The sequence below is a fragment of the Ciona robusta genome, chromosome 5 (assembly GCF_009617815.1).
Source record: "Ciona robusta chromosome 5, ASM961781v2".
Lineage (NCBI taxonomy): Eukaryota > Metazoa > Chordata > Ascidiacea > Phlebobranchia > Cionidae > Ciona > Ciona robusta.
The window spans coordinates 4,682,313-4,709,483 of NC_143239.1; the positions used below are offsets into that span (position 1 = coordinate 4,682,313).

Here is a 27,171-nt window from a genome sequence, read left to right on the forward strand (position 1 = left end):
ACACTGGTTTGGGGATATGTTGCCCCTTGGTTGCGATGAATTTTGACTCACTGTCTCTAGCCTTGTCTCAAATAAGCTACCTTGTGGCTAATTTGACTAAGAAAAACTATAAGCAAAGTTCAATTGAAATATCTAATGTAAGTATAACATTTTAGCTTTAACCACAAAGCTTACTAGTTTTTATAGCCTACTTAACCATAATCAGTTATAGTAAAACAGTAATATCTGACTCCACACTAGAACAACCACACGAAGAGTATAAAACAAAAAAACTTCCTCCAGCATTGAAAAATATGTTTCATATCTGCATAACTATTGCAACGAGACATAACTTTTCAATGTCACTGAAACTATTTCTGTTAACTTTAACTTTGTTTCTTTAGCTTGTTGATCGACACTACAGTGAAGCAGAACAACATTTATTCCGCTGTCTGTTTTCTTGGATTGATTTCAGTGGTGATGGTAAATCTAGTGGAAAAGATAATTACCAGGTTAACATTCATTTTATTTGTGAACTGGCTGTATTCATGTCATACAGAACTCTTTAAACATGTCATAAACCTATAAAGCTGGTTCTAAATAAGTTGTTCAACAAGAATGTCTTAAATTTTTACTTGTTTTTCTCCAATGTCATGTTTATAATTGTTAATCCTATATATCTTCATACATTAATAATATAGCAGTGCCTTAAAGGTTACATGCTGTACTTCTGTTCAGTGTTTGATAATTGGACTAGTCTAGCAATAAAAAAGTGAATTATTACTATTATTAGTGAATAGGAATTGTGTAACAACTTTGTCAATAAACTACTGCATATACCATAGTTTATATTTGAAGTTTTTTCTTTACAGATACAACTGCTGACGCAAGAGTTCAACTCTCTCATATCTCGTCCAAGTTTTTTCACTGCGGTAATAAACGCAGTAGAGAACCCTCTGTCTCACCAGAAGACATTATATCCTTCTGCAACGCTCATTCCAGATGTAAGCAGGGTCTTACACTTCACCAAACTCAAAGAAGTTATATTAGCCATCGCATTACAACATTCAACCAACCCAGAATTACGAAAACAAGGTAATTATCTTGAAGTTGCCTATTCTAAACTGATCCATGCTACAACCAACTGTTCCCATACAAGTTGTCTTAGCCACAATGAGCCACTAAGTTACATTAGTAAGCCAAGTAATTATGGGCACAAGGTGTGTGAAACAGAACACTTGCATTTTAATGACTGTCCTTGTTCTTCCATGCTAGGATAAATAAATCAGATTCATCTGTTCATTTCTTATTGAATTGTTTTTCTAGCTTCCAAATTCTTGTCAACAAAAGTACCTGAGCTCGTAAGATATCGCATTGAAAGCAACGATCGGAAATTATCAGCAGTAAGTTGACCTTGTCATTTAATTATAGGTATCCAATATCCATAAATATTTTTTTTTATTAACTGGCATAAAGTAAGTATATTTATATATATATATTTTCCTTTCTCTTTGGGTTTGAAAATAAGACTAACTCAACATGACAATGAAACTAGTCCCAGTTTGGTTGAGTGTTATTAGGTTCCAAATTCTTATTAAGTTTTTTTTGTGTGTTGCAGGAATTAGGAATAGAAGATACAAGCGTAGAAGTATTGCATCTACTTCTAGCTCATATCTCAGAATCCGAAGCTGTTTCAAACGAAGAAAAGGAAAATTTCTTTACTGTCACCCGTAAAGGTAGATCTACATCTATTATATATATATAATATTTATTCTGTTAAGAATGTTAGTGCTTTTTGGCATGTTTGAATAGGCTCTTCTTAAATACTGCAATTGTAACTACACTTAAAACTGCATCGGTTTTACAGTTATTTTAACAGAAATATGTTCTTATAGATATGCAGAAGCAGCATTTATTATACATTGTGTTGCATATGGCTATTGAAATGTTTGCTTCTGGATGAACAATTGCATTCATACCAGGAACTTATTAAACTAACAGTAAAATATTGAAACTGGGTCATGAATGTGTATTGTGTGTTAAATAATGATAGACCCATATGCCAGAAATACTGTTGCAGTAATTGTGTTTCTGTTGCAGATTAGGTTATCATACTATTTGGCAATCCAGTTTTAGTCTTTAAGTTGGGGTTTACCCTGACTAACTGCATTGTAGAAATCCCCCAGATTTCACTAAAAATTAAAAAAATATGACATTTGTGTGTAACACTGTATTATTCAACAAAACTTTCTCTCTCTCTGTAAAGATCTGGTGCTACGAAAACGTAACAGACAAATTCAAGTCCAGCAAACTGTATAATATTATACAATTGGTTGGACTTAAAAGAATCGTCTAACTCTGAGCACCAGATCAGGGTCAGATTTCCTGAATTTCCTAAAGTTTAACACGCTATATATATATATATTATTTAACAAGTACATCCCCCCACAGAGTTCTCAGAAGAGCAGTGTCCAGTTATCCTTCTTCCCTTATTATATTGCAAGGAAGAGGATTATCACATGGAACGTCTACTTAGTGACACATCAACAGACATTGGTCAACGCGCAACCAGTAAACCCAGTTATCTTGCTGAAACTTTACACGATCTTGGCTGTGCATCATGCTCAAGGTGATTGCATACAAAGTTCATTGGTATCTGGTTAATATGCATTCTCATTTTTAAATTTTTTTAGAATGGAAAATTTTAAATAGTGAATTTGGAAATTTTTTGGGTTTAATTTTTCATGCCCTGTCAAAATTGCTTGTTATCTTTTTTTATCATTTTACATAAAGGATGGTATAAATAAAGCCCTACAATTATTGTGTTATGTGGGGTCTTTACATACAATAGCGATTTATTGGTTAACAGCTGAAGGCAGATTAAGCAGGTTTGGACCCCAAACTGTATAATGACTGTTGATATTATATAGTTCCTAATGTCAGTAGCTTTTTTAAGAAAATAAATCTTAATAAATAAATAATGAAAGAAATCCACCCCATTCTTACTCATAGTTTAAAATAATCGAATTTTCCCACTCATTTGTTTTCAAATTTTCACAATGTAAGCCTAAATATAAATTTACGACTGACTCTATTCTCTACATTCAAATGTGATTTATAAATTCAAGCAGTTTTTATTATTTTTTACTGTTGGAAAATTCCTTTATAATTAATAATGTATGGAGCCTTCAAGTTACACCATTACTTTTCCTATCATGGTTGTCATTACAGCAAGGAGCAATGTTTGAAAACATTAGAAATGTTGAAAGTTTTCAACCTGCCTGCTTCACAAGTGGCAAGGGTGGTGAACATGATGGCACAGTCGGCTTCAGATCTGATTGAAAATATAACACCAATACAGGTGGGTGACATAAGAGAAGTTTTTAGGATTCTGGCCTTATGGGGGTCATAAGTTTATTAAGTTTCTAAGAAACTTTTTAACTGGTTTTATTAACAAAAAAATGAAATTTAAAATTTGGCCAAAAAGTATATGTGCCAACGAAACTGTATTTAAAGCCAACAAAATTAAAAATTCTGCTGCTAATACCACCAATATGTGTTGCTTATAAATATATATATATATTACTTTTTATTTGCAGTCTCTGAGTGGTGGTAGTTACTGGTCAGACCAGAAAGATAAATCTGAAGAAGTTTCCTCCTCATGGAATGTTGATGCCTTTCTACAAGTTGCTAAGGAAAAGGTGTGAAATATAGAAATAAATGTTTTTATATTTTTGCACACAAGTATTCCTAATGTATTTCAGTTGAGTTTAGATTTATTGTTTTGTGCTGTTAGCAAGTGTTTGGCACTCTAGTATTTGGTCCAGCAGTGTGCATTTAAAAGAAACTAAATAGTCTCCAAATGTTAACAAGTGTATACTGTAGTATTCATGCAATGTTTTTTCAGTTAAGTTTAGAACCTATGTTTAGTTTGTGAAGTTAGGTTTCTAAACTACAAACATGCTTTCTGTGGTGTATGGAATTCCCACTTAATTATGTACTGTGTCAGAAATGTCAGAAAAGTTGATGTTTTTTTTACAAACTACCTAGGTGATTTTATCAGAATATAAATTTAATTAAAAAAGTATGAAGCAGTTTCAAAGCATATAAATGCCATATTTTTTCTGTCTTTTTCTAATTGGGAGTTCTGAAATTGAGATATAACTTTTGTATAAATACACTACCTTGTGCATTTGTGCTCTGCCATTCTAGAGCACTAGGTTAAACTTCTTGAACCTAAACATGGTTAATCAATAATAATATTGCACACAGGCAAAATAATGGCCTATATACCCCTTACCCATAAAGAATAAAATAGTTCTCGTAATTGGCGTGGCATTAAACCTGATTTTCTTGCTATGTAAGTATATAGGTAAACATAATAACACGACTCATGTATGTAGAATTGCGCTTAAATAGGGGTTCACATTTAGTAATAAAAAGGAACATGCGATTTCACATGTGAAGTGTTTACACATGTGATGTTTAGGAGTTTCCTTCTATTTACCATAAAATGTCATCTTAATCCAATTTCACAATTCTATATTACTCATATATGTATAATTGGTTTTCCACTAACAAGTCTAACACTGAAGGACATTTTTAACAGAACTCCTCATTGAATGCACGAGACGTTTGCAGCGAGTTTGACTTCCCAGGTTTCCTTGTGAAAGACACTCCAGGCTTCCATCTTCTGACACGAGCCATTATCATCCTTTTGAACGGGAATTCACAGGAAAAATTCCCGATTTCTGTTTTTTACAGAACTTGGAAAAACACCCATGGACAGGTCAGTCAGTCAAGCTATTACTATTCTTATTTGCCAGTAATAAAGACAAGATTGGTGTCTAATTATTCCTGCTTTGCCTGTAATTTAAAAGTTTGATGGTTATCGGCCAATCATGGCCCAATCCCCAGGACTAATGAAAATCCTAGGCCCGTAATATGTTTTGCTATAAGACCCCACTCATATAGAATAGATTTAAAAAAATTATATTGATTTTGTAATCTTTTAACATCTTGCCTTGACAGTTGCCACATAGGAAAGTTGCTTATGTTTGCTTGGCAATAATATTGGCTTTGCCCTGAAACTGTTTACTCGTCATATATGAACTGTTGATATGTCAATTTATTGACTTGTACTGTCAAGGGGTATTGTTCAATAAGGATATAAGGCCCTTGGACACCAATGCAGTTTGTAGCAACCTTAATCCATAGTCATGTCAATGCAATAAACCAATGGCCGTCAATACAGATTCAAGGATAAGAACTTGCGCAGATTATAAAATACCACACAGACACAGCCATGCATTTTGCTGTTGATTTTCCTTCCTTCCTTGTTTTAATAATACGATTTGCGCTATCGTTTTTAAACAGCTATATATAAAATTTTGTATATATATAATATATTTATATATATAACTTATATTATTGGTAATCGGCCCACAAAAAGGTCACAAAACAATTGCCAGAAGGTTGCTTTTACACTTAAAATACGTACAATAAAAAAATACAAAACACACATAGATAAATGCACTAGACACCTTGCTGCAACAATATGTACATGCTGTATTAAATTATATATAAAATAAGAACCCATATTTTTCTCCAGTTATCATGGATCCAGCATGCGTTGGCCAAACCCTCCATATTATGTTTAGCTGACTACATAACAAGACCTACTAATGTAGAAATGCTTAAACAACCAATTGATGAAGAAAATAAAGAAGTTATGACCTGGTATGAACTATGAAGTAATTTAATATGAACACCGTCTTTACTGAATGATAATTTGTTAATGTAGTTTAAAAACTCCCAATTACCATTTCTACTTTAAAAATCTTTTTTTTATGACCAAAACAAAACTCAAAAGTAACTTAATAAATAAATCGTCAATGTTTTATCCTCAATTGGTTTAGTTTGTTTTCAATATTTAAATGTTTAATAACTTTTTAGCATTGTGTGTTTGTGACATCATAATTATTCCTAGGAAATCTTTGGATTTAGTTGAAGCTTTATTTTCATTGTCCGACTACGGCCATCATGATGAAATAAAATCAATTTTCCAAAACCCTGCAAAGTTATGCCCTGACCTTCTTACACTGTCCATTCTACAAGTAAGTAAATCTTATGCAATACTTAGATTATGTAATGGTTGTACTGAATAGTGTGTATGACACTGTGGCATAAGACATTGTCTCTAGACTAGAGGTTATTCCTTTAAAACATTTTGTTATTTACTATTTTTACAGCTATTTCCTGCTATTTAATCGGTGTGAATCTACCAAAAAAATGTTTACAATACTAAAAAATGATGTTCCTGTAATAATGTTGTGCTTTAGCTGTATGATATGCTAATATGTTTGTTTCACAATACAGTCTGGTAATACATGGCCACCATTGAGACAAGAGATGCTTCTGATTATGATTCCCATCTTCCTCGGCAGCCATCCTAACTCAGCTATGGTTCTTAACTTTGTGTGGAATGGACAGGTAAGCTTTGAAGTACAAGCATAGGCGCCAAACCAGGGGTGGCTGGGTGGGTAGGCCTACCCTGGATTTACATTAATTACTAAATATTACAACCGATAGGTTAGAAAAACCGACCGTTGCCTGTATTGTATATATGGCTAGCTTATCATGCCTAAATATACTGGTATGTTCATTATAGCACTTTTATTTAAAACTGAGATCATTTTATTTAAAACTGAGATCATTTAACAACTGAGATCCCCAATAAGCGGAGTTTTGGGGCGAAAACAAGAAATATGAAAAATGGTTAAAGGCCCAAAAAGTTTAGGATATCCTGATTTAGGAGTTTGTAAAAAAGATTTTTTTTTTGTAAAAATTGCCTGCCTCCTCCATTTTTTCTAGACGTGACACTGGTTATGATTTCATTATACAGGGACAGTCTCCCATGTCCAAGCAAATGTTGATGCATTGCATGGCTGAATGGTATATGAGGAATGAACAATATGACCAACAGAAACTATCCAGGATATTGGATGTAGCTCAAGATTTAAAGGTAATATTAACAAAATTGTTTTGTTTCTTTTTTTAGTAGCTTATCTGGTATAAAAAATATAGTATGTTTCCGATGTTTAATCCCTGATAAAGTCTAGTCAGATGGCAGATGAAACGATAAAAATACGCTATGCTTAATTTTTACCAAATGAGACGGTAAAAAGTTGTTTACCTTAATAACCATCCTATTCAATTCCAGGCGCTGTCAATGCTCCTGAATCACAAACCGTTCACGTTCGTGATAGACCTTGCAGCACTTGCATCACGACGTGAATATCTTAAGTTGGATAAATGGTTAAGTGACAAGATCAAGGAACATAAGGAAGAATTTATTGAAGCTTGTATCAGCTTTCTTAAGAGGAGATGCCCGGCAATTGCAGGTCAGTTTTATGATTATCATCAATATAGATTCAAAACAAATTTAATTCATTTAGCAAGTCGTTTTTTCATTAAATTGTTTTTTGTTTTTTTCACTTAGCCTACACAAGTATTTGTAAACTGATAAACAAGATTTTAATGATAAATTCTCATCAGGTGGTCCTCAGTATAAAGAAGATCACTCCAGCACCTCCAACCTTCCACCTGAAACACTCACCACTATGCTTGCATGTTTACAATCATTTGTTGGGTAAGTATTGTATATATGATGCAAATTCACTGTAAATTCAATGCAGAGAATTCAAATTTGACAATTTGTAACATCTAACTCTTTTTTATCAGCTTCGAATTTCAATTTTGAATTCCCGTTTAAATGCTTAATTTCCCCTACAAAAAACAAGTTATAAATCTTATTAATATTTTAAATGTCTTATACCACAGTATCCTATCACATGAATTCATACAACTGTTATAGAGCATCCAATTATTATTTACGTATCAACATACAGTCTGTAATAAATACATTTTTGATTATACATAAATCAGTACCTTATTTTACCGTGTCTTTTATCACAGCAATGTATCTCAAGATCTATCTGAGAGCATACTAACAATGGTAGCCACCTCAAGTAATCTACTCAATAAATCTCGTCACCCCCCACCTGGGGTAATGGTGAAGCCACGCCCACAAACCACCCCCCAACCACCATCCAGTCTCCCCCCACCAGCATCTACAGCACCTAATATAAAGGTAATTAGCATTTGTAATACATGTGATATATTTTGTAATACATTCATACATAAATGTACTATATTTTTCAATATTAAGGTTTGTAACCGGCATTTTTATACAGTGTATTGGTACTATATTTTTTATGTGTACTATATTATGTACATGTACCATGGTTTTTATGTGTACCATATAGTGTACCAAATAACTATTTGGATGTCATTTTGCTAAACTTAAATAATAACTGAGCAACATTGTACTAGATTTTTGTTATCACTGTATTTAGATACAGTATGTAGAACTAGGTTTGCTGCCTTCTACTTACTAAGTATACATTCATATGATTCAAAGTATTCCTAAATGACAGCTGGATTTTAGTCCAAATAAAATCCAGCTAAATAATCTGTATCTAAATACAGATTATACATACTGTACCTGTTATATTTAGATACAATATGTACAGTGGCGCAGCTAGAAAAAAAATAAGGAGGGGGTTTTAATCAACAAATTTTCAAAATTTTTATTTTTTTTAAATCTTCGGTTTAAAAGGGGGGTGTCGTGACCCCTAACCCCCCTAGCTGTGCCACTGAGTATGTATATCTATATTTGCCCTTTTCCAGATGGACCAAGTATCTAGCATTGGTGGGTTCAGTAGCACACTCATGCCTGCACCAAACCAACATGGCCACACAGCATTTGGGTCATCTACTGAATACCCAAGCAACAGCGCCCCTGGCAGCAATCGCATGACTGGTGCCATAGGTGGTGGTGCCGCGGCACCTGGCAACATGCCAAGCCCTGGAGCCGGAGGATTGCTTGCCACCAATACAGGGTTACCTGAAGTTGGAGGTTTCAACTCTGGTCTTGGTTCAAACTCAGTAGGAGGGTCAGGAACATCAGGTACACAGTTTTTAGGTGTTTTGTTTTATGTGAGTAAGGTCCTTGTCGAGAACCTCTGATTTGGGCCAGTTTTGGCTTATTATCCCATAAGGGTAAACAGTTTTTCAGTGTATTTTTTTAATTTAGCAAAATCTAGGATGATCTTGTTAAAAAGCAGTTAAATTGCTTAGTGAAACACAAAACAAAGCGACCTTTTGTAATTAATGTGTTGAACATTGAATAATTTGACCCTGCTTGTTTGCATAACAGCAATGTAAACATAACAGCTTAACAGCAAGGTAAAAGCTGTATTATGACTTAAAACTAGGATGCTAAAGCCCATTATATACAAAAATTGGGGAGACATGCATAGGCGTAAAGTTTTACTAAACGTTAGGGTTGCAAAAACCAGAAAAAAAGGAAGTCCTCGCGCCGGTAGGCGCGAAAAAAAAAACGGTTTGCAACCCTTTGTTTTCGGTTTGCAACCCTTTAAATATGTGCTTTGTAAAAGCTCATACAAACGTAAACGTATTCAGAATTACGTAGGGATGAGACAAATTAAAATTACGCGCGTTCGGCGAGTCCGTGTAATGAGAAACGGTCGAATCCGATTGCCTGGCGAGTGACGTCACAGTAGCGATGTCGCATGCGCCTTTCGTCAAGCCCGCACGAGTGTGTGGTTATCTTACAAACGAAGACCCGTCTGTCGGAAATAGTAGGTTTCCAGAACGAAATACCGCTGAAATAAACTGCCTAAATCGTTTCCAACACTGCTTTATATTTATATGCAATGTTTTCCTCAGGCAAGCAGCATATTTATTACGAAATAGTAGGGATTCACACGTGGATTCATTGCATCATAATAGCGGTTGTTTGAACCTGGCAATTGATTACGACATAATAGCGATTCACACGTTGATTACTGACGTCACAATAGCGATTCACACGTGAATTATTTAGCAAACAGGAGTTTAAATACCAGTTGAATGCATTTGTGTCGTGAATGACGCATCGGTATTGACATATTTTAACGAACGTAAACGAAGTTTGTTCGCAGTAATAATGGCGTCTTCGTTTGGTCGAACGTAATTCCTTACGCATTATTAGTATTGAGAAAATCAAAGGGTTGCCAGGCAACCCTGCAACCCCGTAACTTTACGCCAGTGGAGACATGTTTTCCAAGGTTCATATAACATTACAACTATGGTAAACCTCATCATTTTGTGCAGTTGCTTATTATTTAATACTGTTATTAATACAATACTGCCTTTATCATGTAAGCACATTAGTACAGTAAGAACTAGTTTAGAGATAGATTTCTAGCAGTTTTAGACGGTATTGAAACTTAATTAATAGTTCGCGTGTGTTGAACATCACGTCTGTGCCCTAATGTGACGTCTATACCTAGGAATCCAACCTGGAGGTAGTTTTTCGACCAGCATCGGCCAAAGACTTGGCTCTCAACTTGGTGGAAGCACTTCTAACAGCTTGGGTTTGTCAGTTGCCCAACCATCAGTTACAAGCAGTTTTTCATCATCGCAGTTTGGTCTTGGTGGAGGCTCCCAGTCCCAGTTTATGCAAGGTAAGTAATGAGTATTAAACCTGTTTTAAAATAATGCATAAAATAATCCTATCATAAAATAATTTGAAATTAAATTTTTTCCTACAAATTTTTTTTTTATTACGAAAGATGATGCAAAAATGCAATGGCTTGTTTAAATGTGTTCTTCTGAAAATGCAGTGGCTAGTTTAATAAAAATGAAATGGCTAGATAAAAATGCACTAGCTAGTTTAAATGTGTATCTCTGTATTGCTTATGTAATATGTATAAAAAACAACACTAGATACTTTTATAAAAACCATACTAGATACTTTACTTTATTACAGGGTTTTCAAATCAACTGCTTGGTAACTTGGGTGGCGTGGGTAGTAGTATGGGATCTACTGATCATTTCAGTGGAAATAAGTTTGACTCTTACGCTAACCAGAAAGATATCTTCAAAAATAAGATGCCTGATATATTCTCGCAGAATAAACCAGGTTTAGGAGCACCAGGTATGGCGGTATATTGCTTGCTTTATTTTATATTATTATTCTTAAACACTGACAACAGATGCTCGAACCCAGTTGGCCCTTTTGGGTTGTTCAAATTGACAGTTCTACATTAATACATTAAATAAAATCAAACTTACTAATCATCTACAAAGTTACACATTTTGTAACTCCTAAGTGGGCAAGAGGTGTATGGAATCGAACACCCGTGTTATAACCACTGTCATTGTCCCGCCATGCAAGGATAAATAGGATAAAATATTTACATTCATTTTTCATTTAAACTTCTCCAACTATCTTCCCAGGAGGAGGCATCGGACTTGGATCTTCCCTAAACAGCGGGATTGGATCGGGACTAGATGTATTTGGGAGCAAAAAACCTGCAGTTGGAGGGTTGGGGTCAGCCGCCCAACAAGCTTTTCAACAAGCTGCTGCTAAAACAACTAAACAACCAAGTAATGTCATATATTGTTGTTACCAAACTTAGAGCTCCAGCCATAGGCAAAAAATCTAGGGTAACATTCTGCAGCTGGAAAATTTCCTTTCCAAAAAAATTTTCGACCAAAAAAGAACTGCGTCACTGGTAACATTGCTAAAAAGCAGGCGTAACATTATACTTGGTAAAGCGTAAGCTGGTTTGAGGTGTATGATATAAACACCCGTGTTATAACAACTTACATTTTCCGACCACACTAGGAAAAAGAAAGCTATATTCATTCCAGCATATTGTAAACTATAACGATACGCTTTATCCCACAGTGTCGGACCAATCCCAAGTATGGCCTGAAATGAACCAACAATTCAACAAAGAAATTGAAGATGAAGCAAACGGATATTTCCAACGTATTTACAACCAACCACCACACCCAACATTATCTGTAGATGATGTAAGTCTATTATGTATGCATATTACATAATGCTTTTGTTCACTAACACTTTTTTTACACTTTCTTGCAAAAAGGGCAACTACCCACAAATAACTGGGTATTCAACCCATTAGACCCTTACTAATAGGTTGTCCAAATTTGCAGCTATGCAAAAGAGACAATTACCATTTACCCACAAAGGTTCTTATCTTTGTTTACTCACAATATATATTTTAAAACTACAGTTGAAATAGCATTAAACCAAAGGATCATTTGCAGTTTGTGAGCCTTAGATGTATAAAACCATTTTCTTTAACCTAATTTACCAATTGGCTGTTAAAATTGGTACCCATACAAAAAAAAAATCCATAATCAGCCAAAATTTAACTTAGTGGTAACTCTTAAGCAGCCATGGCGTGTATGAAACAGAATGTTCATGTTAAACTTACCAACCTTGCCCCACTTAACGAGCACTGCACGATGCATATACTTATTAAGTTATTAATCATTACCAAGTTTTTCAACCATCACTTCCATAGATTTTGGATCTTCTGCAAAACTTCAAAGATTCAAACAACAAGAAAGAAAGAGAAGTGTTTAACTGTATGATGAGGAACTTGTTTGAGGAATATCGATTTTTCCCTCAGGTTTGTGCTTCTAATGTTACAATTATAATATATGTAATGTTTATAAAAGTATATGTTATATTTATTCAAGTACAAAATTTATTGTCTGGTATGTATATATTTTCTCTATAGTTTAAAAATAGTTTTCCAAAAGATATTAAATTGTCATTGTGAAATCAGAAAATAATAAAATATAAAATTACTGTAACAGTATTTATTTCATGTTTTTTTTTTTGCTTTGATTTTTAAATAATTTGAAACTTTGTTTTTTTATACCAGTATCCAGACAAGGAGCTTCACATAACAGCTTGTCTGTTTGGTGGAATCATTGAAAAGAACTTGGTTACTTATATGGGTATGTTTATTGTATTGTTTACTACATGGTGTAATACAGTAAATTGGTGCTTAAATTGTAACCAAAGGATACTGGGTTCAAAGCTCAATGCTGGTAGCATTATTGGTGAATGTGTCTTTGAAAATTAGCATAAATGAACAAAAATTAGGTTCAATGTGTACTCTATGATATATATATATATTACCCCTGAAATATACCTTTTTCAACTATAATTAATGTAAAGTTAATAGTAATATACCACCTATTTACAGCTCTAGGCATTGCATTACGATACGTACTTGAAGCCTTGCGAAAACCCCACAACAGTAAGATGTATTACTTTGGCATTGCTGCGTTGGACAGATTCAAAGGAAAACTAAAGGATTATCCTCAGTATTGCTGCCATATATCTGCTATCGCTCATTTCAATGACTTTCCAAACCATTTAGTTGAAGTAAGTGTAGTATACTTATATGTTACTTGTTTATTACTTGTATTTTAGGCACTTGACAGTAAAATAGGTTGCAATATATTATGCATTGGCAAGGAGTAAATCTTTTCATAGTTTTATTTTATCTTTGCATTGTTTGACACTTTGTTTTTCTGTTTGTAAAATGTCAGTCATGAAAATGCTATTCTGTTAAAAAAATAGAGTATGGGACTATGTTTTGGATTTCATTTCAACCAAATAAGTATTCGCCTATAAGACATTCATGTACCTTGAGTTGTATCTTGTTGTTTGTGAGTTACATTGATTTTTAGTACTGCTCCTTACTGTATTTCTTTACACAAGAATCGTTCAACTGTATGTGCATCAGATCAGGGAATTTATTACACTTAAATGCAACCATGTTTTTTTTTAATAGACTAATATTATAGTTTGTAAATACATGATTTCAACCTCTTTTAGTATGTGGAATATGGGAAGAGATCCGAGGAGCCCCCTGTTAAAGTCCAATGCAGTGTTACCACCCCTGGAAGTATTGCATTTGCTGCTCAACAACAAACTACAGGGGAAGGATTGTCTGATGCTACTATGTCACAATCAACCACTGTGACATCACAAACTATAACAGCACCTACTAGAATCAACTTGCCAGTTTCAATTGGAAAAGATATGCAGGTGTTTTTATGTTTTTCACTCTTTCATTTTATAAATATATGCTACTTGGCTAAACTAAAATATCTCCTAAATTTAAACAAGCCTTTCTAAATGATTTTAATTCCCGATATAAATTAAAATTAATATAAAGTCCTGTTATTTTTTTCTGCTCTTTGAACCTAAAAATGACCCAAATACTAAAGTTTTGCTGCATAAATTATCTTCAAACATATTTATGATATTTTCTTCACCTTTTATAAAAATGTTATTTTCAAAATTTCTCCAAAAAATCTCAAGTTTTTTACTCCTAATTTACCAGCCATCCATCGCCAAGGCAACCAACATCGACACGCTCCTTGGAGCACAAGTTCCTGAAGAGAAGATACCTGAACCTCCTGAAAGTCTTCAGGATAAGATTGCCTTCATATTTAACAACTTATCAGTGTCAAACATGGGCCCTAAGGTGAATTACTTGATTTGATTGGTTATATACAAGAGTTACTTGATTTTGGTTATTTATATAAAAATATATTGGTAAGGGATGCAATTGCTTTAACTTCCACGTGAGAATGTACAAAATGCTTTAACTTCCACGTGAGAATGTAACTTCCACGTGAGAATGTACAAGCTTTATGCATTTATTTAACATTAAATGACCACCAGGCTGATGAAAATCAATTACCCACAAAGTTAAGTTTTGAAAACAGGAATGAGGTGTATGAAATGAAACACCTGTGTTTTGCGACTTTAATTGCCCCTCCATGCGGGAATAAACAAACTTTAATTATTCATTTATTTAACATTCATTGTTGACCACCAGGCTGATGAGATGCGGGATGCGATAAAGGAGGAACATACACCATGGTTATCCCAATACCTTGTAATGAAGAGAGTTAGCATCGAACCAAACTTCCATCTACTTTATTCGAACTTTCTTGATTGCTTGAAGATACCTGTTCTCAATAATCTTGTAAAAGAGGAAGTTTTTAGGAACATTACTGTAAGTTTTTTCCCAAAATATTTTTTTTACTTAAAAACTGAAAGATTTTCATTTTATATCTTAGGTTTTTAGTAAACATGTAAAAAATGTTTGGTTAAAAAGTTTTTTTTTGAATATTAGTTTCGGTATAAGATCCTTGACCTTAAATTATGTTTGTGTGATATTATAGGTGTCTGACATCTATTTCTTAAGATTACGTCTTAGATCTGTGTTTAAAATTATGCTATTGCTTTACTTCCATGCCTCATTTCCATTGCAAGTATGTGTACAGTATCTACCCAAGTGTAGATATTTATATATTGCATGTATTGTAGATGGGTATTTATATATCTAATATTATATTAAAATATTTTTTTCCAGGTTCTCCTGAAATCAGACAAAACAGTTGCGAATTTCTCTGATAGATCTCTGCTTAAAAATCTTGGACACTTTCTTGGTATTATCACTCTTTCAAAGAATGTACCTATTTTATTTGAGGTATATATAAGCTTTCTATAAGTTGTTTTAGTTAGTTCAATATAATGTATTGATGTATAAATGTAAATTTTTTTAAGTATAGTATGTAGTTGTCAATGTAATATGTCTAAAAAAACAGTGTTTTTGAATAAAAATTTTTTAAATAAAAAATGGAACTAACAATATAGATATAGCATAGTTTTAGTTTTTTAGTTAAAATGATTCCCATTTAAAATTTATCTATTTCTTTTCAGGACATTGATTTAAAATCGCTTCTGTATGAAGCTTACACTAAGGGTGCACAAGAACTTCTCTATGTCGTTCCGTTTGTTGCCAAAGTATTAGAATCTGTTGGGAAAAGTAAAGTGTTTAAACTTCCCAACCCTTGGACTGAAGCCATTATGAGTGTGTTGGTTGAACTTCATATGGAACCTGATCTAAAGGTTTGTTCTTATAATTGTGGGGGTGAATGCATTAATTTTTGGCTAGTGGGTTAAAACTATGCCATGTACAATGTGTAATATGTGTGTTTTTATACACCAGACCCACATTGTGCAATCATGCCCTTATTTTCAAAGTTATATTTTGGCAATGAGTAAAAGGTATATAAATACATCAGGTGTGTCTGGTGTGAAAAAATACATCGATGTTATAACTAAACAGTGAGCAGGAGGTGTATGAATACACTCATGTTTTTTTTTGTATAAAAAGGCACACAAGGTATAACTCGACATTGAACATAAGGTGTAGGTAAACCTAAATAAAGTCTATAATTTTGCACTGTATACCTCCATACTTACTTACACATCATTTTCTATATAGACCTAAGCATACAGATACAGCCTTATATAACATGCAAGTATTTATATACCCAATGTCATTACAGTTGAACCTGAAATTTGAAGTTGAAGTTCTTTGCAAGAACCTCAACATAGACATCAATGATATTAAAGCTGTCAACTATCTCAGGGATCCTGAGATCAAATTTACCATTGATTGTCAGGTAATATTTCTTAATGTATGTGTTATTTGCACAAGGTGCAGGCATTATAAGTTTGGCAGTGCATTTCTGGTTTTAGCATCCTATTAGTGTATTATAAGTGATATATTAGGATATAAATAGGAGTTTTTAACTGTAAGTGTGTTTTAACAACTGTTGTTTTGTCGCTACATGTTTACTTTTGGTTTTAAATATTTTTTAATCTTCGCTACTATAATCAAAAACTTATACTCCAACCTTTATTACCCATCCAGCTTTCCACATCTAAGAAAGAGCCCGGTACATCAAGTAAGCCTTCCACACCTTCAGAACAACCTCAGTCAGAATTTAAAGTACTACCAAGGTATGTAGAAAAAAAACAAATTGGACCCCAACATTACGCCTATTACGTTTGGCATTCTTATATGATACAAAAAAATTAGCATTGTAATTTAAAACAGCAATCAGTGTTGTTATATAATACAAATAATACCTATCCCCCAATTTCCCACTTTTACCCAGGTCCACCAGCAGTGCAGTGATGGGTCTCGGAGCACCCTCCATATCTAGTGGGTTCCCACCCCCATCTATAGCCCCACCTCCCTCATTATCGCAACCCCCCCAACTACCCACCCACCAACCCCTACCAGCGATGACCCCTCGTTTCTCATTCCATGATATCAATGTTTACTCGATTGCAACCCTACAATCCCACCTTACTATTAAGATGGAGGTATGTGGTGTGAATTTAAGACTATAAATCACCATTTTTTTTGTATTTTTTTATCTTACTCTATTAAAACAAAGTTTAAGACGCCCTTAGGATAAGAAAGTCTTATACATACATGATCTATCTATACAAGTGTGGTTCTTGGATTTACGCCAGATTAGGTCCATCACCCTTACACTCAAACTGTTTTAGTATGTACAAAACAAATGTTTTCCACAGCATTAATGCAATGTCTCTAATGAATGATAGATAATTATATATCCTCTTACAGCGGGGCAGCAAACATGCCCCCTTTATGAGTTACAACTTTGTGTGTGATTGTACTACATACAGAAGTAGCACATACTAACTATCAAACAGCATGTAATAAATTGAACACCAACCTCTCAGCTTCCACTCCTGCAAGCCCAACCACAGTTGAAAGCTTGCGTACGACCCGCTGTAGAACGAGGCGTGCAGGATCTACTGCAGCCTATTGTGGAGAGAGCTATCAAAATTGCTCTTACTACGTGTGAACAAATTGTGAGGAAAGATTTTGCTCTCGATCCTGAAGAGTTTCGAATGAGGACAGCAGCTCATCATATGGTAGGTTTTGTTTGAATACGTTTGTTATGGATTTTGGGGTCTGTCTATTGTATATAGGTGTGGTCTATGTCCCTGCTTTTGGTATAGGATCTGGTCATCTGGAGCTCATTTCTCATTGATTAATATGTATATATACTTTAGCTATGCTTATTTTTATAGACACCGAAAACAACAATGTTTGAAAAAGTAAATCTGTTACCTTGTGTTTAATTTACTCCAACATTCACAATGCTATGTTCTCCTTTCAACAGGTTCGCAACTTAACAGCAGGTATGGCACTAATCACATGTCGCGAACAATTGTTGCAAAGTATTGCTAATCATCTAAAGCAGAACTTTGGACAAGCTCTGACCAGGGTGAGATGATTTGATGTGGTAGTTTGTCTGTTTTATAGGAGGGAGATGTTAAATCACGAGTTCATCATGTGTTTGGTTTATAAGAAGACACACGTGTTATAACTTGACAATGGTGTTAACTCAACATTTGGTGTATTAATGTACAGTTTATGTCTGATGTATAAGACAACACCCATGTTATAACTTTGCATTGAGCATGAGGTTTATGAATACGCCATGTTTGTGTTGGTCCATAAGAATACACCCATGTTGTATCATATACAGTAACCACGGAACTAATTTACCTTATATTGGCCAGCATCCGCAGTCAGTTCCACCACAACAGAAAGAGATGATTGAACAAACAGCGAACATGATCGCTGCAGATAATGTAGAGTTGGCTTGCTGCTTCATACAGAAGACAGCAGTGGAAAAAGCAATCATGGATATGGATAAACGGATGGCAACGGTAAGCTTTGGATTCTAACTACTTTATATAATAATACACAGATAGGTGTAATAAATTTCTGTATGTCACTTCAATTTAAAAGACCAAGACATTTTGGCGGTGTATTAATCTTTACAAGTAAATATGAATATAGGTGAAATTTTATACAATTTTAAATTATTCCTTTGCACTTTTAGCTGCGGTAGAATGGTATTGTTTAATTTAATTGTTCATTATCACATAATTCTAAATCAGCTTGAATGTTAATTATCAACAAACTTTAAAGTATTTTAATTATGTTAAAACATCATGCACCACTAAATCAGCTTTTTACATATAATAACTTCCGTTAAATAAAAAAATACATATCCATATTGTTGAACACAGGAGTTTGAATTGAGAAAACACGCAAGGCAGGAAGGAAGAAGGTATTGTGATCCTGGTGTGCTTACTTATCAAGCTGAGAGGATGCCAGAACAAATAAGATTGAAGGTAATTTAAAACCTAACGCAACCCTATCCCCTAAATATGCATATTCTGCCATTCTATATCTCAAATATACCTTTAATATAAGTGTGAAAAAGATCTTTCTTTGTTCTGTAAACTGTTTCTGCTATTTGGAGAGACATTGTCAGGGTTTGCACTTTGCTTTTAAATGTCTGGTACAAAGTGTACGCCAACAATTTTACAACATAAAGCCTAAAACTTTTTCACTTTCTGCCTATAATACATGAACCTGGCTGCAACCAGCCAGAGGAGGGTTTGTAAAACAAGAATTTTATATGTATTATATAAACAAAAAAAATATTTTTTTTAACCTTTTATTCATGTTTTTTTTCTCATAGCCTCACTGACCCTATAATTTTCTTTTTTAAATGTATTTTTAAAACCCCATTCTTTTTCTGGCCGCAAAAATCATGCATATCTTGTATAGGTTGGAGGAGTAACTCCACAACAAACAGCTGTCTATGAGGAGTTTGCAAGGTGTGTGCCTGGCTTCCTACCAAGCAATGATTCATCCCAACCATCGGGCTTCCTTGCTAAACCCATGCAGGTAAGTTTGTCTATAGTACTGTAAACTTAATTCCGAAAACCTAAAGGTATACACTTTCACTTTCCATGCTTAAGAATTTACTTTAAACAAATGCAACATAGAAAATATTTACTCTTTGGAAACTTTGTAGCAGATTTAGCTTTAAACTTTAGTTAGAAAGCTTAGTGATATCAATTTCATTTCTAAAATTGACATTAATAATATAAGTTGATATTTATTTCCCTTTTTTCCCCCACAGGCTTGGGGGGCAGTTGATGACATCACACAAGTATATGATCGTTGCATTGCAGAGTTAGAACAACATTTACAGGTTGGTAAAGTCACTATATTGTATTTTACCCTCATACAAATAGTGGCCATCCTGGTAAGCTAATAACATAACAAAAATTGAATATGGTTTTTCTGTTCTATATGGGTGAGGTTATATTTTAGGGATAATTCAGGCTATAGGATTAAAGCCAGGTTTAGCCCATTACCCGAACAACCAATCTGGTTAGGTTTAGGTGTACGTTGGGATGAACTATGGATTATTTTACTGATTAATGCGATGCAAAAATTTTCTGGCAGGCCTTCCCTGCCAGGCCAGGTTTGACGCCCATGGGCAATATATGACTATACACAGTGGGCAAAATACATTTTACTACCAGCACAAGTTATTTTATATTTCATATTTATATGCATGCAAAACAATAACAATTGTTACATCACAGTTATTCGGAGTATCTCCCACCAGTGTCCAGTTCTCTCAACTACAAACACTGCATGAAGCCATCATGTTAGCTAGGAATTCAAGGGAGATTGTCACAGCTCTTGCTTTGCTACAGAAAGCAGTTGAAGGTTTACTTGATGCTTCAACACACACAACTACTGATCAAGAGGTGGGGGATTTGTTGCTAATGTTTCTATTCTTACATGAATTCGTGTGAAAATGGTTTACATATTGTATGGGTGAGGTTTTGGCACACACAGTAAAGCAGTATAGAAAACCTGGAACTTAGGCTTGATTCACCTTCATTTCCTATGTAAATGGCTGTTACAGCACTATGAAAAAATGATTTTTTTCATTCAGATTTTTTGTAATTTAAAAAAAATGAGACTGTTTTAAATATATAAAAAAACAGTTGTAAATTAACCCCCCACCCCTAATTTTTCCCTGCCGGTGCCGTTTATCATAACATATTTTATCACACAGACATTGGCAAGGTACCGTGAATGCCACGTGCTTGTTTTAAAAGCCCTTCAAGACCAAAGAGCTTACGGACCACAATGGACAAATAAACAAGTCACTCAATGCCTCATTAACCATAGAGATGAATATAAATATAATGTGGAAGCTGTGGAGTTGTTAATACGAGCACACCTGGTTAATATGCAGCAGTATGACCAACACCTTGCGCAGGTTAGTGGGAAGTTACCATTTTATTCTGTATGGTATTAGGCCCTTGTCGAAAACCTGGGATTTAAGCCACATTTGGCACATTTTCAATTGAGTGCTGTACTTTTGTACTGGTACATCGTACATGTAACCAGGATTTGGAAAAGCTCAAAAGTTTTTGGTTTATAAAACATAGATTTGCCCTGACACACAGGGTGCTACAACCCGATGTTAGCGTCTTTGCTACAGCACCAGGCAATATATGTTTCTATGCTTATTACTGTAACATATCCAGTTACAATAATCTATTCTTACAGTCCATGGAGAATGGCTTGAACTACATGGCTGTTGTGTTTGCGATGCAACTTGTTAAGTTGTTCCTCGTGGACGAGAAACAGAATTCACTTGTTGTGGAATCGGATATTTACAACACTGTGGATGTGCTGAATAAGATCAACACTATTTCAAGGGGGGCTGCTCCAGAGGGGTAGGTTAAAGTGTTTGTTGTACCACCAGAGTGGTAGGTTACACATTGCATACTTTATATTTATATCATATGGAATTATACTAATCACTTTTAAACACACCCAGACTCTCCCAACTAATGGAAATGGTGAGATCCAACTATGATTCAATCCTTGATAAAGTACCAGGAGGTCCAACACACATGATGCATTCGGGCATTTCCCAGGTTAGTATTGAACAATAATATATTGGTTTTAATTTTATTGTCTGTGCGATTATGGTAGTGAGGATAAAAAAACTAATGAAAGCAAAAAGACAGGATATAGCGACAAAACACGTTTACGCTTATACATTTAATTGAAGAAGCGTGGTCGCTACAAAGTATTTTATAATTTACATGCAGAATAACCAAGTATTTAGGGAGGTTATTCCATTACAAGAATATATATTTTTTTTTTACTTAGTAAAACATTTCTCATTATTATGTTATCATATAGGCTGTATCGTAACAGTTCATACTTGAAATAATGCACTAACGATGCACCAGTGAAATATGTTTTAAGTTAAAATACTTGTTTTACTATATAACCAACCACCCCAGGCAAGGGAATATGATGATCCACCGGGTCTACATGAGAAGACGGAATATTTATTGAGGGAATGGGTCAATATCTATCATAGTCCAACATCTGGACGCGATTCTACTCGTGGTTTCTCTGCATTTGTACAACAGGTGTGTGTCTTAATGTGCATGTGTTTGTGTGTATGTCAGTGTAATATGTGGAAATCTAAATTACCTTTTTATACAGTAGGTATGTATAATTTCTACACCTTTATGTGTGTTTGGTTTTTATGTATGTGACTTAATAATCTACATATTGCACACAATTTTCCATATTATAAACCCCTTATATTTAGATGCACCACCAAGGCATATTACGCACAGATGATTTGATCACTCGATTCTTCAGACTTTGCACTGAGATGTGCGTGGACCTCACTTACAGGCTGCTACAGGTAAGACTTGGAATCCTTGTTATGATACATAGTTGATTGCCTGGAGTAGCTAGTTGCCTGGATTACCTGATTAACCTGAATTTTTAGTGAAAACACAGATTTTTGATCAGTTTCAATATTTCTGTTGTATTTACATAGCCGATTGTTTAAGTATTGGAAAAACTCTGGCTTAGTTTTTTGGGTGTTGCGGTAATGAGCCAACTCTGGTTGAATCCCTTGGTGTTGGGGAAATGGACAAGCTCTTACTTAAATTTTTGGGTGTTGGGGTAATAGGCCAAGTGTGGTCCAAGTCCTAGATCCCCCGGACCTCACCAATGTATAATAGAAAAATCCCCTATTAAATAAACCCACTAAACCACAGGAATCCAATGTGAGTCCATCCCTATTGAACCCAACTCTGGTCCGAGCTAAATGCTTCCACACACTTGATGCGTTTGTAAGGTTGATTACATTGCTAGTGAAGCATTCAGGGGATGCTGTAAACTCGGTTACCAAGATAAACCTGCTAAACAAGGTATGTTTTTGGTGGAAATTGTAACAAATTTTACAAATTATTACAATTATAGCTATTATATTTTTAGCTAAAAATGTATTAAAGTTTATATATTTAAGTGAAAATGTAGAAAAAATTTTTTTTTTTAAAAGGAAAAAAATACTGTTTATTTTTAGATTTTTACATAGAATAAATGTAAATATTGCATGTTGTTTTTTTTCTATTATGACATCACAATTTTCCTTCTTACCCCACAACCCCCAGGTTCTTGGTATAGTGGTTGGTGTACTACTTCAAGACCATGATACAAGGCAAACAGAATACCATCAAATGCCCTACCATAGAATATTCATTATGTTGTTCTATGAGCTTAATGCACCAGAACATGTACTGGAGTCGATCAACTTCCAAACACTGACTGCATTTACGTGAGTTGCCAATACCAACTGTAGTATTAAAGTAATGAATGGTTTGTTTTTGTCGTTATATTGTATTTGGGTAAGGTTTTTCACAGGGCCTTGGAATTCAGGCCAGATTTGACCCATCACTCCAACACTCAGGGATTTAGGCCAGATTTTGCCCATTACCCCAACATGATTTTTTGTTACTTATCTCTTAAAAAACGTTAGCAAAGGTCCTGTTATTTAAAAATCAAAAATACTAGAATAGAAGTGTTCTTTTATTTTTCCATGCATTAGATTCAAACCACCACATTACCCATATATTAATCTTCACAGGAACACATACCATATTCTGCGTCCAAGTAAAGCTCCAGGGTTTGCATTTGCGTGGCTTGAAGTTATATCATACAGGTCTTTCATATCACGAATGTTGCTTCATACGCCTCAGCAAAAGGTAAAATACAGGAAATGAATAAATGTAACTTTTTTACGACAGTCACTATAACACTGGTGTTTTATTTCATACACCTTGTGCCCACTTACGAGTTACCACGTATGTAACATTATTAGGAATTTACCAAAAACTAATTTTTTTCATTTTTCTTCCGAAAATTTATACAGTGCTTTATGGTATTATTTTTTCGTAATTTATTTAACCCATGTCTATATATATCCAATGCACCAATACATATATTAATCTTAACCATCTTCTACCACAGGGGTGGCCAATGTATGCTCAACTTCTAATTGATCTGTTCAAGTTCTTGGCTCCGTTTTTACGAAACGTGGAACTCACCAAGTCAATCCAGATATTATACAGGGTAAGTTGCATGCAACTTCACGTATAATAGCAGAATGTATTCTATGGTTACTGATTTTATACCCATAGCTGTAAAAGTTAATTTTGAAATAAACTTTATTCAAAACAAGTGACTCTATACCTATAGCTGTAAAAAGGTAATTTTTAGCTTAATATTTAAATTGACAAGCTTTATACTTATAGCTGTAAAAGTTTTTTTTGAAACTTATTATTTAAAACAACTGGCTCTGTACTTTTAGCTGTAAAAACATAATTTTAAAACATTTAAAACAACTGGCATTGTAGTTGTAACTGTAAAAGGTTTATTATTAATCTAATGTTTATAACAACTGGCTTTATGCTTACATCTGTAAAAATGTAATTTTAAAAAATTTAAAACAACAGGGCACCCTGCGGTTACTTCTCGTACTTCTCCATGATTTCCCCGAGTTCCTATGTGATTATCACTATGGCTTCTGTGATGTCATACCTGCAAACTGCATTCAGTTGCGAAACTTGATCCTGAGTGCTTTCCCTCGTAATATGAGGTTACCCGATCCATTTACACCAAACCTTAAGGTAAAATTTTGTTTATATATTTTGTTTTTATTTATATATTTTATAAAGATTTATTTATAACTTGAATAGGCGACTGATGATGTCATTTTAAGCGCAATGTTTATTACATATACAGTAAAAGTGATGTCCCGACCCAATCTATCTAATTATTAAGACCTATATTTTAAAAGTAAATTTTCAGGAGTGGTGCAACCCCTGCAAAAAATATAAATGAATTTTGACAAAAAACTGCAAAACATGATTGAACCTCAAATTATAAAGAAACATTTTAACTACATGCCTAAATTCAGAGCGTTTTTTTTTTATCTAAATCCGGAACGTTTTAACTAAAAAAAGAAATGTGTCTAAACTTACATTAATTTTGTTAAAGATTAACTTTCCTACCCTTCATCATATAAACCCTATTTATTTATATTCACACATCATGTATATGCTCCCACAGGTTGACATGCTGCAGGAGATCAACGTAGCACCTCGTATACTAACAAACTTCATTGCTGTCATGCCAGCACAGTTCCAGAAGGATCTGGATAGTTATTTGAAGACAAGAGCTCCCGTTACCTTCTTATCTGACCTGCGTACCAATCTACAGGTAACATGAATGAAGATATCTTATTTATCGTCACCTAACGGTGCAACGACAGTCGATATAATACAGCTCTGTTTCAAACACCTCGTGCCTGCTTACGAGTTACCGTGTATGTGTTTTTTTTTTGAAATTTTTTCTGTATTTTTAATGTATTTTTTTATGTATTTTTAATGTATGGCTGACAACTCATCAGCGACGCTGTATAACATTTCATTGATCACCTTATTTGTTATTAAATTACTTTAGATAAGCAATGAGCGTGGCATCAAGTACAACGTACCTCTTATTAATTCACTCGTTCTCCACGTTGGTACTCAAGCCATTGCTTACATTCATAACAAGGGAGGTTCTCCATCCATGGCAACAATCACACACTCCTCGCACATGGATATCTTCCAAAACCTGGCTGTGGACTTGGATACTGAAGGTATGATGTCATGAATAGGAATGTAACTTGCTTTATCCTCACGTAGGTGGAAAACGATGTCATTATTACACAGGTGTTCAGTTTTATACACCTTGTGCCAGCTTACGAGTTACCACGAATGTAACTTTGTGGATGATTATGTATGAGTGATAATTTAGACAACTCTTTAGTGACCGCTGGGTTGGAGCAGTTGCCGTTGGAATGGTTGAACTATTATGTCCATTTTTCCATGCAAAAATGATTCAGTCCTATTTTAACTTTGTTTTCAGGTCGCTACTTGTTTTTGAATGCTATCGCAAACCAGCTGCGTTATCCAAACAGCCACACTCACTACTTTAGTTGCACCTTGCTATATCTGTTTGCTGAGACAAATCAAGAGTCAATTCAAGAACAGATCACAAGGTGAGTTAATCTTTATATAAAAGGAAACATTAATTTAATTTCCTAAAAAAAAAAATTTATTATAATTTAAATAATGGGCCAACTCCAGTCTAAATTCCAAGTCACACCAAAGGACTTTACTGTACCCACATAGAATGGAACGTTTTGAAATGACTAGGTCCTGATATCTATTTTCAATGACAGTCAACTTTTTCTTATAAAAAAATATATTATGTGTTATCATACATTAAAGTATGGTTTTCCTTTAGATTATACCTTAAAGAAAAACTTGTAATACATGATGCTGCTGTACTTTCAGCAACTTACAGTGTTACCAAATCTAAACAATAAACCTACACAGTGTTGCCAAACCTTTTAACTTTTTAACAGAGTTTTGCTTGAGAGGTTGATTGTAAATCGTCCCCACCCATGGGGATTGCTCATCACTTTTATCGAGCTCATTAAGAATCCAAACTTTAAGTTTTGGAATCATGAGTTTGTGCATTGTGCACCAGAGATATCTAAGTGAGTATTATATATATGTATTTTATTTTATTAATACTTTATTTTATAAACAGTTGTTCGCTTATTAAACCTTTCCTATTGAAGTTCATATTTTTACTAGGTTTTAGTGCTTTAATGTCTCTATTTTAGAAACATTTATTGTTGTGGCATTGTCCTATACACTCTGCCAAATTGTAATCAATTTAGGTGTATAACTTTAACCTAAGCTGATATATTGATTATGACCAATAGGTTAAAGCAAAATTTAAAAAATTTGGTAAAAGAGCAGAACGTTAGTTGTCTGCCAAATTTAGACCGTGAGAAGTACTTTTTGTTTTACCCTAAATTCACAAATTCCAAATTATTTTTACAGACTGTTTGAGTCAGTAGCCCGTAGTTGTATGGGAAAACAGTTCACTCAGCAGGGAGTGACAGACACTGCTACTACAGTGATTAGTACACCTGCCACTGCTGTGCAAGCTTGATTTACGGACTGTTTTGTTGTGCTGCTTTTTAATTGTGTAAATAAATTTGGAGATGCAATTGTGATGTTTTTCTTTATTATATAATTGTTCATCAATAGGT

At 34.2% G+C, this 27,171-nt stretch overlaps 1 protein-coding gene across 1 annotated transcript; it reads left to right on the top strand.

The window, feature by feature from the left end:
• On the top strand, window positions 1-27,129 carry LOC149735846 (CCR4-NOT transcription complex subunit 1-like). The gene is made up of 54 exons (XM_089878419.1): window positions 1-137; window positions 384-491; window positions 852-1,074; window positions 1,306-1,382; window positions 1,598-1,715; window positions 2,431-2,608; window positions 3,211-3,340; window positions 3,579-3,680; window positions 4,589-4,768; window positions 5,591-5,718; window positions 5,969-6,095; window positions 6,358-6,471; window positions 6,884-7,003; window positions 7,202-7,382; window positions 7,537-7,630; window positions 7,957-8,131; window positions 8,731-9,010; window positions 10,398-10,571; window positions 10,877-11,044; window positions 11,347-11,496; window positions 11,801-11,928; window positions 12,447-12,554; window positions 12,813-12,888; window positions 13,140-13,321; window positions 13,778-13,990; window positions 14,289-14,432; window positions 14,790-14,969; window positions 15,330-15,446; window positions 15,680-15,868; window positions 16,312-16,428; window positions 16,680-16,768; window positions 16,927-17,137; window positions 17,525-17,719; window positions 17,971-18,075; window positions 18,374-18,523; window positions 18,890-18,994; window positions 19,437-19,556; window positions 19,795-19,866; window positions 20,267-20,434; window positions 20,749-20,955; window positions 21,249-21,418; window positions 21,523-21,622; window positions 21,998-22,129; window positions 22,315-22,413; window positions 22,775-22,927; window positions 23,171-23,334; window positions 23,644-23,761; window positions 24,027-24,128; window positions 24,512-24,685; window positions 25,128-25,277; window positions 25,521-25,701; window positions 25,971-26,103; window positions 26,473-26,607; window positions 26,960-27,129. The coding sequence occupies exons 1-54, from the start codon at window positions 36-38 to the stop codon at window positions 27,069-27,071; spliced, it is 7,728 nt and encodes a 2,575-aa protein (XP_089734545.1). The 5' UTR covers window positions 1-35; the 3' UTR covers window positions 27,072-27,129.
• The last annotated feature ends 42 nt before the right edge of the window (window positions 27,130-27,171 follow it).